We start from the raw sequence: 16276 nt of genomic DNA on the forward strand, positions 1-16276 counted from the left end.
ACTAGCATTTTGGCAACTTCTTTTTAAATAACTCCTTTGTATTCTAAAATCTATCTCTTTCACTTTTCACCCTGCCTCTGAGAACTGTATTTTTTTCCCTCCAACCCTTTTTGATTTGCCTCATCCTTAAAATGTTCAGAAAAAGAACTGGTGCAAAGTATAGGATCACTGTGTAGGGGGAAAAAATCTGTATTGGTTGCCAGTTGTCTATTGGACATAATTTAAGATGATATGAAACTTTGAATCTCTCTTGAGGCTCCGCAGAGCCCTCAGCCAGGCCCCTCCCACCTGGTCACCACGGAGACCCAGCTGTGTGAGCCTGACAGCATGGTTTTGATTACTTGGGAGACGATACCAGTATGAACTTGCCCACATGGCAAAAGAGCCTCTTTTGAAGGAGTTCCCACTGCCACAGACAACTCAGTTCTTCTTTTCAGGAATGGGCCTTTTGTGGGCTCCAGACTATAGAATGTTTATTCCATTGCAGTGCAGGAAGTCCTTGCTTAATGACCAGTTGCTTAACAATAGGTCAAAATGACAAAGGCCTCAAAAAAGTAAAACATTTCCAGCTACCTCAAAATGCTACATCCCTGCCAAGGTGATATGATCCCTCCCTCATGTGATTGTCACTTGCGATCTTCCCTACCAGCTTCGCCAGAGAGTCGATGGGGAAGCCAGCAGGAAAGATTGAAAACTGCTGCTGACTAACAAAAGCACTCCCTCTCATCTCTGGAGGTTGGATGAAAGAGCTCCTTGCTGATCTGTGCCAGCTTGAACCTTGGCAACTGAAATTCAATCACACATGGACCCCAAAATCCCTCTATCCCAAGAAGAATGGCCAACTTTGTGCCTGCTTGAAGTTGGGCAGCCAAAATCCAAGCAAGCATGGAGCCCCAAATCCCTTCACAGGCATTGTGAGAGTCTCTATTTGCTTCACTTGTAAAATCATTTAATGACCTCAACAAGAGTGCTGGGATCACTGTTATTGAGTGAAGGACCCAGGTGGGTTTCTCCCTTAGTGTCCGCTTTGCTCAATAACCAAGATTCCAGTCTCGATTGTGGTTGTTAAATGAATACTACCTGAATGTTTTTTATTTCAACAACTTTAAGATGTGTGGACTTCAACTCACCAGCATGCTGCCTAGGAAAGGCTACACATTTTAAAGCTGCTCTGATTGAGAAGCATCGCTCTAATATTTGGCTCCTCTTCTTCCATTATTTAGGAAAATGGCAAATAAATCCCTCTTTCAGTTTTGACTTTTGACTGTTAATTGCTTTCAGCGATACTGATTTTCATTTTGATTTTTATTATGCAGAATTAATTATACAGTAGTGTTTTTTTATTATTGTAAGCTGCTTTGAATATTTATATAAGCAGAAAAACAGGTTTACATTTAAAAATATCAAGAATTTAATGAATGCTATTATCAACTGGTCATATGTTCATACTAAACTACAACTCCCATTGTCCCCAGTCAGTTGGGGGGGTCAGATTGGAGAAGATCCGCCCAAAAGCATTTGTGGTGTTCTAATGGCACTTTAGGGATGCGGTGGCTCAGTGGGTTAGGACGCTGAGCTTGTCGATCGGAAGGTCGGCAGTTTGGCGGGTCGAATCCCGAGTGCCGCGTAGCAGAGTGAGCGCCTGTTACTCGTCCCAGCTTCTGCCAACCTAGCAGTTCGAAAGCACGTAAAAATGCAAGTAGAAAAATAGGGACCACTACGGTGGGAAGGTAACAGCGTTCCGTGCGCCTTTGGCGTCTAGTCATGCCGGCCACATGACCACGGAGACGCCCTCGGACAAGCGCTGGCTCTTCGGCTATGAAACGGAGATGGGCACCGGCCCCTAGAGTCGGAAACGACTAGCACGCATGTGCGGGGGAACCTTTACCTTTACCTTTAATGGCACTTTATCAGAGAAATACTGCTGTTTTACAATTGCCTTGACTAGTAAATATGTGCTGTGCTGAGATCAATGTCTCTCTTCTGCAGATGAAAACCAGGAAGACCCAAGACAAAGGAGAGAGAAAACATTTTTTAAATGAAATTAAGATACTGAGAAAGGAACTGAAGGAACGAGAAGAAATGGCTATGTCTGAAACCTTGCAAAAAGCTCGTGTCATTCTGGCAACGAACACAGGTTAAGAGAATTTTTCTAGATTTGCCTGTAAGGTTTAATCAAATGATTACCTATTACCGATAGAACTGTTCTGTTTTTAACTGTAATCTACTTAGACTGAAACTCCCCAACTGCAGAGGTATGTCTTTGAACTGTTTCTTACCCCAGTATCTATAAACATAAATAGTAAACAGTGCACTGTATTTATTATTTATTTATTTGTATCCCTCTTTATTATTTTTTCCCTGTAGCTCAAACACCCAACACATCTTCCTCCTCTATTTTTTTCCACAACAAGAACCCTGTGAGGTGGGTTGTGCTAAGAGGGAGGGAGGGAGGGAGAGAGAGGGAGAGAGAGAGAGAGAGAGAGAGAGAGAGAGAGAGAGAGAGAGAGAGAGAGAGAGAGAGAGGAGGGAGAGAGCAGGCTAAAGTCACCCAGCTGGTTTTCAAGGCTAAGATGAGACACTTTCCTGCTTTCGACCTTGGCTCTTTTATGACTCATGGACTTCAATTCCCAGAATTCCTGAGCCAGCTTGGCTGGCTCAGGAATTCTGGGAGTTGAAGTCCATGAGTCATAAAAGAGCCCAGGTTGCCTACCCCTGACTTAGACCAAACTGGGTCTCCAGTCTTGCTGCCCAATTTTACCTTTTTTTCTTTTGATCATCAGGTTTTATTCTGCAACTGGACGATTTGGTAACTAATCAATACTGTGTGAATTTGAACAGCAGACAAATTCTGCTGCTCACGTTTTACAAAGCATGCCTTGCAGCTTTCTTGCTCCATTTAATGAAGGAAAGGTATTTATGCATTATTTATAGGCATAATTAAGCCCTTGAACCAGCAAAGGGGGGAATTTGTTTTTGTTTCCAAGTGCACACCCAGCCTCTTGGAGAGGACTCTCAACCAGACTGCAATTATTTATGTTTGGGGAACTGCTTCTGGTCCCATAAGGATAATTTTCAGGAAACCTTGCAGATAATTTTGTGTAAAGAATATACATTAAAATACCTAATGTACAAAGTTGATTTATGAACTAATATCAATTCCAATTTCTTACTGAAAATTATATTCCCCTTCTGCTCTGAAATTTCTCATATCAGAGAATTCTGGGCAAGCTCTGGATGTTATTTAAAAGAAATACTTTAGTCAACAATCTAATAGAAGGCATAAAATCATACTCCTTTGTTGATTTAATTTACTTCTCCTGGGAAGGTTCCAAGGCCTGAGAATGGTGTTACTCAGTCCTATTCTGTTCATCCTACTTTAAGCGATGTCCTTAAAAAAAGACCATGTTCATTTGCAGAGGGACAGGCTACTTCATACAAAGTGGTATTCACTTCTTCAGAGGCAGACACCATCTCTGCAATTATTTATTTTTTTATTTTAATTCCATTTATATCCCGCCCTTCTCCGAAGACTCAGGGCGGCTTACAAGCTTAGCAGTAGCCTTCATTCTATGTATATGCCCGCTTATTAGGGCTTTCACACACACCCCAAGCAGCATTATTACAAAGTCAGCTTAATTGCCCCCAACAATCTGGGTCCTCATTTAGTGTGGTAAAAGTCAACATGTATTGTCCACACCTTTACAGCCAGCCCAGGAAAGGGAATTATCTACAAGTGGCAGGTCTCCAACCATGTCCACAGTTTTGTGTGGATTTTAATTGCTGTGAATACTCAGTCAGATGACCTGCAAATAACCTTTTCTCCCAACCTCTGTTGAAACTTTAAGAGAACACCTGTCTGACCTTGATGAATATAAATCACGGGGACCTGATGGATTACATCCCAGAGTTGTGAAGGCAGATGTTATCTCAGAGCCATTGCACCATATCTTTAAAAAATCTTGGAGCACTGGGGAACTAGCAGAGGATTGGAAAAGAGCTGATGTGGTTCATATCTTCAAAAAAGGAAAAAAGACCCAGGAAACTACAGACCAATCAGCCTGACATCAATACCTGGGAAGATACTGGGGAAAAAATAATCAAAAACAGATCTGTAAATATTTAGAAACAAAGTTATAACTGGTAGCCAGCGTGGGTTTGTTAAAAACAGATCATGCCAAACCAATCTTATTTCATTCTTTGACAAAGTGATTAAATTAGTAGACCAGCGAAACTCTGTGGACATAGTATATTTAGACTTCAGCAAGGCATTTGACAAAGTAGACCACAACTTACTTCTTGGTAAGCTAGAAAAATGTGGGATAGACAGCATCATCACCAGATGGATTTGTAACTGGCTGACAAACTGTACTCAACGAGTAGTCCTCAATGGTACTACAACTACATGGAGGGAAGTAAATAGTGGGGTACCACGAGGTTCTGTCTTAGGCCCAGTACTCTTCAATATCTTCATAAATGACTTAGATGAAGGAATAGAAAGGGATCTCATCAAATTTGCAGCTGATACTAAGCTGGCAGGAATAGTCAGCACCCCAGAAGACAAGCTCAGAATCCAAAAAGATCTTGATAGACTTGAACACTGGGCCCTACCCAACAAAATGATATTAAATGTGGAGAAAAGCAAGGTTTTACAGCTGGGCAGGAAAAACCAAAGTTACAAGTACAAATTGGGCGAAACCTGGCTGAAAAACTAACTGTGAGAGGGACCTTAGAGTCCTAGTGGACAATCACTTAAAAATGAGTCAGTAGTGTGCAGCAGCAGCCAAAAAAGCTAATACAATCCTTGATTGTATAAACAGAGGCATAGAATCAAGATCACATGAAGTATTAGTACCGCTTTATAAAGCCTTCGTAAGGCCACATCTGGAATACTGCATCCAGTTTTGGTCACCACATTATCCTTCCGGCGCGATCTCAAAACCTTCTTTTTCGAACAAGCTGGCCTGGTCTGACGGGATGGGGTTGGGTTTTTATAAATAGTTTTAATTTTAATATGTATTAATTTTATGGGCATAATGGTTTAATGGCTTTTTAATTTTTGTATTCTGTTTTTATTATGTATTGCCCTGTTCACCGCCCTGAGTCCTTCGGGAGAAGGGCGGTATACAAATTAAATTATTAAATTATTAAAAACTGTTGAGATTTTGGGGAAAAAATGCAAAGAAGAGCAACTAAGATGACTAAAGGTTGCAGGATTTGGGAATGGCCAATCTAGAAAAAAGAAGGACTAGGGAGGACAGGATAGCAGTATTCTAGTATTTGAGAGGCTGCCACAAGTAGGAGAGGGTCAATTTATTTTCCAAAGCACCAGAAGGCAAGACAAGAAATAACACATGGAAACTAATCAAGGAGAGAAGCAACCTGGAATTAAGGAGAAACTTCCTAACAGTGAGGATAATTAACCAGTGGAACAGCTTGCCTTCAGACGTGGGTACTTCATCACTTGAGGTTTTTAAGAAGAGACTGGACAGCCACTTGTCTGAAATGATATAGGGACTCCTGCTTGAGCAGGTGGCTGGACTAGAAGACCTCCAAGGTCCCTTCCAGCTCTATTTTGATTCTAATCTAGATTGTTTTGAGGTGCTTGGTCCAATAACTAGATCCACCACCCAGGTTTTTAAATAACATGTTTTCCAAAAATGTGGGGCTATTACGACAAGCAAAGGAATCCTTTTCTGCTTTAGCTTTTTTCATAGAAACCTGCAGTGGTGGGATTCAAATATGTGAACAATCGGTTCTCTGTGTGGATGCTGCTTCCGGAAGTCCATTTTGGGCCTGGGCAACAAAAAAAATAGCTACCGGTTCTGCTGAACTGGTGCAAACTGGCTGAATCCCACCACTGGAAACCTGGTTTGCACTGGTTGTCAGAAGCAAAATATCAAACATTGTGGTTTTAGAGACAAAATGCAAAATTGTTTTATTTGTTAAAAGGCAATTGGGAATAGATGACTCAGCACTTTTCCATTTGCTTATGTATGGATGCTTGTATATTTGTGTGTGTGTGTGTGTGTGTCTTTGTACATTTACGCATGGATGTGTATACATATATCTACAATCAGCTTTTTGTCACCACGATGTAAAAAAGATGTCGAGACTCTAGAAAGGGTACAGAGAAGAGCAACAAAGATGATTGGGGGACTGGAGGCTAAAACATATAGGGAACGGTTGCTGGAATTGGGTATGTCTAGTTTAACGAAGAGAAGGGTGAGGGGTGACATGATAGCAGTGTTCCAATATCTCAGGGGCTACCACAAAGAAGAGGGAGTCAAGCTATTCTCCAAAGAACCTGAAGGCAGGACAAGAAGCAACGGATGGAAACTAATCCAGGAGAGAAGCAACCTAGAACTAAAGAGAAACTTCCTACAGTTAGAACAATTAACCAGTGGAACAACCTGCCTCCAGAGGTGGTGAATGCTCCAACACTGGAGGTTTTTAAGAAGAGACTGGACAGCCATTTGCCTGAAATGGTATAGGGTTTCCTGCCTGAGCAGGGGGTTGGACTAGATGACCTCCAAGGTCCCTTCCAACTACTACTACTTCTTCTTCTTCTTCTTCTTCTTCTTCTTCTTCTTATTATTATTATTATTATTATTATTATTATTATTATTATTATTCCCTTTATAAGCATAAACTGCATATGTGTTCAGGCTACATATAGTTACATATTTTCTGCAAATGAATTGGTTTGAAATCAGTGGCATAGACATCGGTCAAGAATGAAGATTTACATTGTTGAATCATCAATTTCTCTGCAGTAGATTCTTTCTCCACCTACCCACCCACCGCTTTTTTTAGAAGCATGTTCCCCTTGGAGCAATTACCCAGTTTTTATAACTGAAGGTAGAAATCATTGTTGCCTTCTCTCTTCTGCAAGGTTATTTGGTGCAACCCAATCTTGTCACTTTATTGCTATGCTCAGCAGGCAAACTTAATTGCTTTTACCCAAGGAACAGCACTGGCTTTTAATTAACTGAGCTCAATACAATAGGATTTTCCCAGAATGGTTAAACTGGAATAAACCAGGACTTGCGTAATTTACATGCAACCCAAAACACAGACCAAATAGTGTGTGATCAGTAATCATAAGTCCAGCTAACCTGTATAACTATTCTTTAAATATTTTTCTTATGTTTTAAACTGTTGTGTGTGTGCAACCTCAGAAGGCTATAAAGAGAATGTTATGACATCTCCAGGACTACTTGTCCTTCGTCCCAAAACTCAGACACATAGACACAAATGCAGACTTGCAACTTTTACTGTTTACTTTCTGAACTAAAAGCTCACTCATTCACACATCCTTCCTTCCAGCTTAGCTAGCCAGGCTAAGAGAAGAAACAAGATGGGACACCTCTGTAACCAAAGCTTGATCAGTCCCAGACCTACCTTGACACTGTTATCTCAGTCCTGCTATTTTTCCACTAGATTGCCACTGCTCCATTCATTTGGGAATAATCTACTATTTTGAGAACTATAATTTTTTATTTTATTCAAAGTCTTCATTTTTGTAATTTTCTATGTGTTACATAAGTTGATATGACATTCTCCCAATCCTGTACTGGATCATCCAAATGCTCTCTAGCAAACTTCAGACGGGCCCGGACATGTACTGGCTTAAGCAGGGGGACACGTCTGGCACTGCAGGATTTGAGTCCCTGGCGGCGTAGTGTGTTACTGATGGTAGCCTTTGTTACTTTGGTCCCAGCTCTCTGCAGGTCATTCACTAGTTCCCCCCTGTGGTTCTGGGATTTTTGCTCACCGTTCTTGTGATCATTTTGACCCCATGGGGTGAGATCTTGCGTGGAGCCCCAGAACGAGAGAGATTATCAGTGGTCTTGTATGTCTTCCATTTTCTAATAATTGCTCCCACAGTTGATTTCTTCACACCAAGCTGCTTGCCTATTGCAAATTCAGTTTTCCCAGCATGGTGCAGGTCTACAATTTTGTTTCTGGTGTCCTTCGATAGCTCTTTGGTCTTGGCCATAGTGGAGTTTGGAGTGTGACTGTTTGAGGTTGTGGACTGGTGTCTTTTATACTGATAACAAGTTCAACCAGGTGCCATTCATACAGGTAACGAGTGGAGGACAGAGGAGCCTCTTAAAGAAAAAGTTACAGGTCTGAGAGAGCCAGAAATCTTGCTTGTTTGTAGGTGACCAAATACTTATTTTACCGAGGAATGTACAAATTAATTCATTAGAAATCCTACAATGTGATTTCCTGGATTCTTTCCCCCCATTTTGTCTCTCATAGTTGAGGTATACCTATGATGAAAATTACAGGCCTCTCTCATCTTTTTAAGTGGGAGAACTTGCACAATTGGTGGCTGACTAAATGCTTTTTTGTATGTGTGTGTGTGTGTGTGTGTGTGTGTGTGTGTATGTGTGTGTGTATATATAGGTAAGATAAAGGTGCTAGTCAGGTAATGAAATATCTGCAAGCAAGCAACCACACTCAGAAAGTACCAAGGGATCAGAAGACACAATTTTTTAAGACAACTAGTCCTTTTCCATTTTTGCAGTGCTGAAAGGCTCAGTGTAGTTCTTAATCTTGTTTTTACTTAGGTGCTTCTTCTGATGGTCCGTTGAAGCTTCTTCCTGAGAACCACTTCGATCTTGTGGTAATTGATGAATGTTCTCAAGCTCTTGAAGCAAGCTGTTGGATCCCACTGCTGAAAGTTAGGAAGTGTATCCTGGCTGGTGATCACAAACAGCTGCCTCCCACAATCATCTCTCACAAGTAAGAAAATGTCCTCGATTACCAATTAATTATTTTAAAGGTGCTGGGAAAAAGCCTATCTGGAAAACGGCATGTCAATTAGAATACCCATCTTTGTATTTAATTGCACAGCAGGTAGAGATAACCTTCCTTGTTTTTTAATGAATTTTGGCTATGTATGTCAGCTGCTTATTATAAAGTAGAAAACTTAAAGCAACTAACTTAAAATAATAGAGAAGCAATTATTCTTTGAGCTATAAATTATTAACAGAACTCACTCCTGAACTGAAGAATACACCTTGTGAAAGAATAAGAAATAAGACTTGAATATATTTGTAGATTAGAAGAAAGCAAATATTTGCCATGGTTAATCTTATATTACAGTCCAATCATTTGAGATATCCACACTTCAGAAGTCTTCTGCTGAGGGGATGGTTGAACTGAATTTATTTTTCTTTGTGCACAGTTTGGGAATTTCTCTTAAACAAGAACAGTGATGAAAAATGAAAAGAAATGATGGAATTATTTTTTTTTTGCTACACCCGCACACTTAAGTGGGCCCAGTATAATCTCCATAACTGTTTTGTAGCTGTATGTCTTACATAAAAGCATGTAGGCTTCCAGAAATTGAGGAACTATAACTCTGAACATTCCTTCTCATTCAATACTGTAAGCTGGATAGCACTGCAGCAAACACTTTTGAAATGCTACAGATCTCCTAGCCTTGACCTATTTAAAGGAGCCCATTATTCATTTGTCTGTTATAGCAAAGTAGTTGCTACCTTGCTCACTCGCGATAGATTTTTCAACTGGCTTTTTCCATTCTTAAACTATATACCGTATATACTTGAGTATAAGCCGAATTTTTCAGCCCACTTTTTGGGCTGAAAAATCCACTTCGGCTTATACTCCAGTGAACAAAAAAAAAGAACTTACCGTATTTTCTGGCGTATAAGACGACTTTTTAACCCATGAAAATCGTCTCAAAAGTTGGGGGGTCGTCTTATACGCCGGGTCGTCTTATACGCCGGAAAATATTATTCACCTCTCTGATCTGCGGTCCCCGGCAACGCGCTCCGAAGCCGCCTCCCAGCCAGCATGTCGCCGCCAAACTTCCCAGCCCACACTGCGTCTAGGCACTGCAGCCCGGATGGGTCCGGTCCTGGTCAAGGACGCCGCGGAGCCCGCTGGCACCGCACAAAACCCAGCAGAGTTGTCCTGTGCACGCGCGCGCTGGCCAGCTGCTGGGCATTGGTGTGTCAATCACTCATCGGATCGGGGGAGGGGACGGAATGGCTTGGAGCTGAGCCGCCGCTGTCGCCGTCGCCACCGGGGTTCGGACGGGAGGGAGAAGCCTCCTCTTCGTGAGCCTCCCCTGCCTCCGAGCCAGGCCGGCGATCGCTGGAGGGACGGACGTGGCGTCGGACGGTCGGAAGAAGCAGCCGACGCACGGAAGGCAGGCTCACGATGAGTCGAGGTGGGCCTGCGTCTGTGGTGTGCAGGGATGGCGGGGGTGGCTCCCATAGCGAGGGAGGCGCGTCCATGGGGAGATGGGTGAGGCCCGTGTGGCGTGCTGCGAAGAGGGGCCCCGCTGAATGTCGCGCCCATAGGCCGCGACAGGCAGTAGGAAGGGAGCACCTTTGCTCCTGCCGAGGCACCGCCTGACCCGTGCCGACCGGAAGAATCGCTTGCCTGGTCACGGAGTGCGGAACAGCGGTACTTGGCGCCCCTCTTGCCCGCAGACCATGCAGCGGCCCTCGCCAGCCGGCCTCGGCATGGCCGCCCCAAGCCCGGCTCTCTAGTGTGTCTTCCGGGCCCGCCTGGCCAACCGTCTCCTGGGCGGGGCTTGGCTCCAGACGCGGCGGCTGCTCCGTCTGCAAATGCTATCTCAAAGCCAAAATGTGCTTGGCCGTGCAGGCTGCCGAAAGGCGGGGACTCAGAGTTCCCGCGGTGGTTGCGGCTTCTGGCATGCTGTTTGCAGAGTCTGGCCTGGAAGAGCGCGTGGCTTTGCACCATTTGCATCAGACGGGGCTGAATCTGAATCGGGCTTGTGTCGGACACTTGGCAACTGGCATGTACGGTACACATACATATTGTCAAATTATATTTTTTTGGGGGGGGAGGAGCAGATAGAGCTTTATTTTGATTGTACTCTAGTTACAGTATTTTTAGAGTTGGGTTTACGGTATATTTTTATTTTAATATTTTTTTTATATTTTATATTTTTAATATATATTTTTTGTTGACCCTCTTTTCCACATGCCTCAATTAAAGCAATTTTATTGTTATCTACCTGTATTTTTATTTTTGAAATTTACCGTGAGCTGCTGCATTTCCCAGCCTCGGCTTATACTCGAGTCAATAACTTTTTCCAGTTTTGGGGGTAAAATTAGGGGTCTCGGCTTATACTCGAGTCGGCTTATACTCAAGTATATACGGTACTGTGTTTCAATGAATTACTTCCACTTTCAATGAAACTATAGCTTTCAATTATATCCCAAGCCAGTTAATTACATTTTACTGGATATGGATTAATCCTGGTTGTTGAAGGATCTGCGTGCGTTATGTATTATTGGTTAACAGGTAACAAAGATTTCTGCCAAAAGTGAAACAATTTATTAAAGAGAACCACCCCACAGAGTTCATTTGTTATCAAACAATATATGTTAACCAAGTCTATATTTGACTTTAAAATATATTGTAACAGTCAAATTGAAATGATTGATTTAATTGTAGAACTGCTCTAGAAGAAAGGCCCGAGCCCGTGAAGCAATGAGGAGGATAAATTTGACAGTACAAGAGAACTTGTCTCAAGTGCTAGAAATAAAAAAAAGCATCACTCATAGAAGGAATAAAGGGAAATTATCACAATGGAACAAACTCCCATGGAAAGAGCTTTGCAATTCTAGACAATGAACTTCTGTTAGCTACAGAATTTTTCTTGTATAATAAATCAGGTGGGGAATCATGTAACCATTTGCATGGTTCAGTCAAAAAAAAAACTACTTTGGGAGAGAATGTCTGGGCTGGACAATCAATTGCTGGAAAGGGTAGTTGCAGTAGTTAAAAATTCATAATGATATACTCAGAAGAATTCATTCTGTTCTTTATCACAGAACATACGATCTAGATGCAACTGTTGCTGAAATACAACCTGCCTAAAACCTGCTTACATTAACTCCCACTGATAACAGTAGGTGAAAAGAAATCAGTATGGAAATGGCAATAGAAATCTACCCTTTCATAAGTTTTTATTGAGAGCTACTTGCAACCCGTGGTGTTGCAATATCTTGACCAAGATTCCAAATGAAGTTCATGCTAGATCTTCAAACTTCCACGTTCTGTGAAACATTTGTTAAAACTTTTCCTACCAACATAGACTTATTGAGATCCTATTCATATTTTAATTGACAATGTTTTATATTTTGTAAATTTTCCCATGGGTGTGTGTGTGCGCGCATGTGTAGGTTGCTTGAATTTTTCTGTTTGCTGTGCTAGGATAAATTGCATGCAGTTTATTAAACTGCACCCTGGAAGATGTTAAATCAGAAGCAGGAATGTAATTCTCTACTTTCCCGGCAGAAAATTAGCATGCAAGAAACTATAAATCGTGCATTGTTTGTATATGCTGCTCTTGCTATGAAACTCTTCAGTTATTATTATTTATGCACATATGTTTTATGGATCTCTCATATATTTTAAGCATGAGAGACATCCATAAAACATATGTGTATAAACTTGCCAGGAATAAGTTTAGTTCAGAAAACCTACACATACCGTAATTGGTAATGTAAAGCATTCTTTGTGCTGCTGGCAGATAAAATAGCAAATAGAAGTTTCAACTGAAAATTGCATTGATTCCTTGAAGACCAGCCACTCCAAAACAGCTGTCTAGTACAAATTTATTCTCTGACAGATTATATATTGTTGCTTTATAGATAAGATAATCCCAGTGCCAATAAACTTATACTAAAAGCACAGATCGGTAAAATAGTTTCTGCCAGGACAGCACCTTAAGTCCTTTTTAAGTTTCTCCATAATACTTCTACCTTTATGCCACTATAGATACAATTTTGGACTAATAATAGATGTAATATTGACCAAGATAGCCTTTTCAAATGTAAAGAAATGTTTAGAGAGATGAATAGTAGTAGTGATAAGGCAGTTTAACTTATTATAACCACAAAATCATGTTTAAGAAGACAGATTGTGAACTGCAAGAAAATAATTATATATGGAGCGAAAGCCAACTTGTCAGTTGTGGAAATGGTGGGTTCTTGCTATACAAATTATTACTATCATTGCAGCCCAACTCTGAGGCTTTTATAGGAGGACAATAATAATGCAGCATCAACTGATGATTTTCTTCTTTCCTCAGCACTCCCAGAATTGCCTGGGTTATCTCCAGATGATTGCTTCCTTGTCCTGTTTCTCATCTTTTTGGCAATGCTTAATTTGTTCTATGAAGATGTATTCAAAGGAGGATATACCAGTACAAGATATAACAACATAGTTTATAGGGAGTAGGCTGATCAAGGTAGCAAGAAATGTTCAACTAAGAGAACACAAAGTTGGGAGGGGCCATTTAGGCATTTATATTTAACTCCTTGCTTAGTACAAAAATCAAAATTCTTGCCTCTGTCAACAGTGGTCTGATTCCTTTAACCAAACATTTAAATTATCCAAGATCTTTCTCATTAATTAAATGTTAGTGAGAACAGTTTAAAGAGGAAAATGCTGAGGTTTGAGACTGATGTGCAGCATCTGGTATTTCAGCTATGTGTAGAAATCTGGAGACCAGGCGTTCTAGTCCCATCTTAGGCACAACTGGGTGATGCTTGGCCAGTCACTTCTTTCAGCCCTAGGAAGCAAGCAATGGCAAACCACTTCTGAAAATTGTTGGCAACTTCAGGGATTTGTCCTGGGAGTCCCTAAGAATCAGGACTGATTCAAAGGAACCAAAAAAGAGAAATATCTTTAGCTCTTTGGTATAGCAAGGAATGATAGGCCCTTAATTGAATGAGATCTGTTATTTTAGGATCAATATAAGGCATCAACATTTCTTTGAAATAGGCACTGCTGGGTATTTTGCTGCTGCTGCTGCATCCTTATCCAATCTACTCCAGTAACGTTTAGATCCTGATAGCTTTCTGTGAAATCTTGACTTATTTGCTCTGATTGTGATTTTTCTGGCAGCAACTGGTTGTGATGACAAGCATATTGTTGAATTAAGAGAACCTTTGATCATATCTAACAGGGTTAAAATCCTTTTTTCTTTCTCTTCCAATTAGAGAATTTTTAATTCCAATTAGGATTAGTATCACACAGAAATTGTTAACAGCAGGTTTTAACTTTGCTTCCAGAGCAACTATCACATGTTTGCAAAAGGAGATAGTTATAAATGAAATTGCTCCCAAGATTACTAAACATAGCTGTAACATATTGGTAGAATATATTGGATTTTGCTTTACCTGTAATGCTTATCCATATGTCTTTCTTATCTCTGCCTTTCTTTGCCCCTTATAAACTGAGTGTTCTGATAGAACCGAGTTCAGAGTCTTAAGGAGACCACTCCCCTTTCTTTTGCCCCTTAAAGTTCAGCATTTACATAGGGGGCACAGACAGTGACGGGATTCAGATATGTGAACAACCGGTTCTCTGTGTGGATGCCACTTCCAGAAGTCCATTCTGGGCCTGGGCAACAAAAAATTAGCCACCGGTTCTGCTGAAGTGGTGCGAACCAGCTGAATCCCACCACTGGGCACAGAATTTAAACAGAGATTCCCAGAAAATTTCTTCTGGGATGAAAAAAAATATATATAAGTCCACTTCTGTAGCAAGCACTGCTTCTTCTCAAATCACAAAAAGCAATTGCTGCAGAGAAAAAAGTGCATGTTAGTTTCTGCTCCTGGTGCAACTTTACTGGTCTCCCTGCAGAGGCATGATAAAAGGACAACAGTTTGAAAATTGGCATCCTTTCAAGCCTCTTTAACAAGGATCTAATCTATTTCAAATGTCTGCACTGGTTTTCTTAAGCATGACGTTTTCATCTAAGTTGCTAGGTGCAAATTTCCTTTGTCCTGTAACACCTCTACATGAAGAAGAATGTGTCATTGCATGCCTAATTTAGAAGTAAGACTCAACTTTGCTCAGTTTAGACACCTTTAACATGCCAACTACTTTTCCATAATGTCATCCTAGCACACTGAATCTTAATGCCATATGCAACTCCATGGTTATTATTCTAGAAAGAATATTGCTACAAAATCCTAGTTCAATCTTCAACTGCAGATCATGAGACCTATGAGTTCCAGTACAGTTTTAAAATAGAACTAGGCTTCTCTTGGAACTAGGGAAAAATCTACTTTTGCTTTGTCTTTACGTTATGGTATAAATTGCTGAGTTGGAGAATTATTCCCAATATCTAATTTTGTGGTTGCTAGGAGTTAAAAATGACTTTGATGGCACTTAATCACTGTTTGTGATTTCTCTCAAATTTGTCTAACAATCTACCTGTTGAAGTCTTGTGAAAAACTGACATTGTACTGGGTTTTAAGAAAAAAATATAGTATTGGATGTCCCATACGTTTTATACTATGGATTAAAATTTTATTTATAAATATTTGAATGGGCAAACATTTGCCTATTTATTACACTTAGCTTGATTGCTCAGAAGAACATTCTATGGTAAAGTAGACTGGTCTTGTTGGTCCAGACTGGTCATATATCTTTAATTCATTGTTCAAATGAACAAAGTGCATACTCGTAACCTATCATTAAGAATACTTCCCTGGAAAAAGGTGAGGTGTTGTAGTTTTTGTGAAATTATCCTGGCCTGAACTGATTCATAACCATGCTTAATAAGAAAAGAAGTCTAGTTGTGGGGGAAAAAGAACAGTAACTTCAACCAGTACGCTATGATACAGGCCCATGCACCCATTTTGACTTTCAAGTTCAAAATGAGTGAGTTCATGCTCACTCTTTCAAATTCAAAAAGGGTTGCAATTATCAAATGTACTCCTACACCTGTCCAATACTGAGTTTGCAATAGGTGTTGGCCACTCTGTTAGCAGAACAGTTGTTAGGTATATGCAAACTTAGAGTGGATGTTTCTGTGTAAAGGGATGGATAACAAAGCAGGAATGTGTCTATGTACATCTACACACAAGAAATCATGGAGTTTCTATTACACTCTTGAATTTCATATAGATCTTCAAATGGTGGTTGAGAGCGTGGTGGCACTTCAGCTCCCTCTGTTCCTGGAGGAAACTGATTATCTGGACCCATACCAATTGGGCTTCAGGACCGGGTACAGCACGGAGATGGCATTGGTTGCACTGGTGAATGATCTCTGCCGGGCTCGGGACAGGGGTTGTTCCTCTGTCCTAGTCCTATTAGACCTCTCAGCGGCTTTTGATACCATCAACCATGGTATCCTACTGCAGCGTCTCAGGGGGTTGGGAGTGGGGGGCACTGTTTTACAGTGGTTCTCCTCCTACCTCCTGGGCCGCTCGCAGTCGGTGTTGACGGGAGGGCAGAGGTC

The 16276-nt window shown here is 41.0% G+C and overlaps 1 protein-coding gene across 1 annotated transcript in view; it reads left to right on the forward strand.

Annotated features, from left to right (window-relative positions):
• The window catches only part of IGHMBP2 (immunoglobulin mu DNA binding protein 2), an 82292-nt gene that overhangs the window by 27399 nt on the left and 38617 nt on the right, over nucleotides 1-16276 (forward strand). The window contains exons 7-8 of the mRNA XM_081345982.1: nucleotides 1990-2137; nucleotides 8580-8754. Of these exons, the coding sequence (XP_081202108.1) occupies nucleotides 1990-2137; nucleotides 8580-8754 (323 nt within the window). The remainder of the gene's footprint in view (nucleotides 1-1989; nucleotides 2138-8579; nucleotides 8755-16276) is intronic.

The sequence above is a fragment of the Vipera berus genome (genome assembly GCF_964194415.1).
Source record: "Vipera berus genome assembly, chromosome: 1".
Classification (NCBI taxonomy): Eukaryota; Metazoa; Chordata; class Lepidosauria; order Squamata; family Viperidae; genus Vipera; species Vipera berus.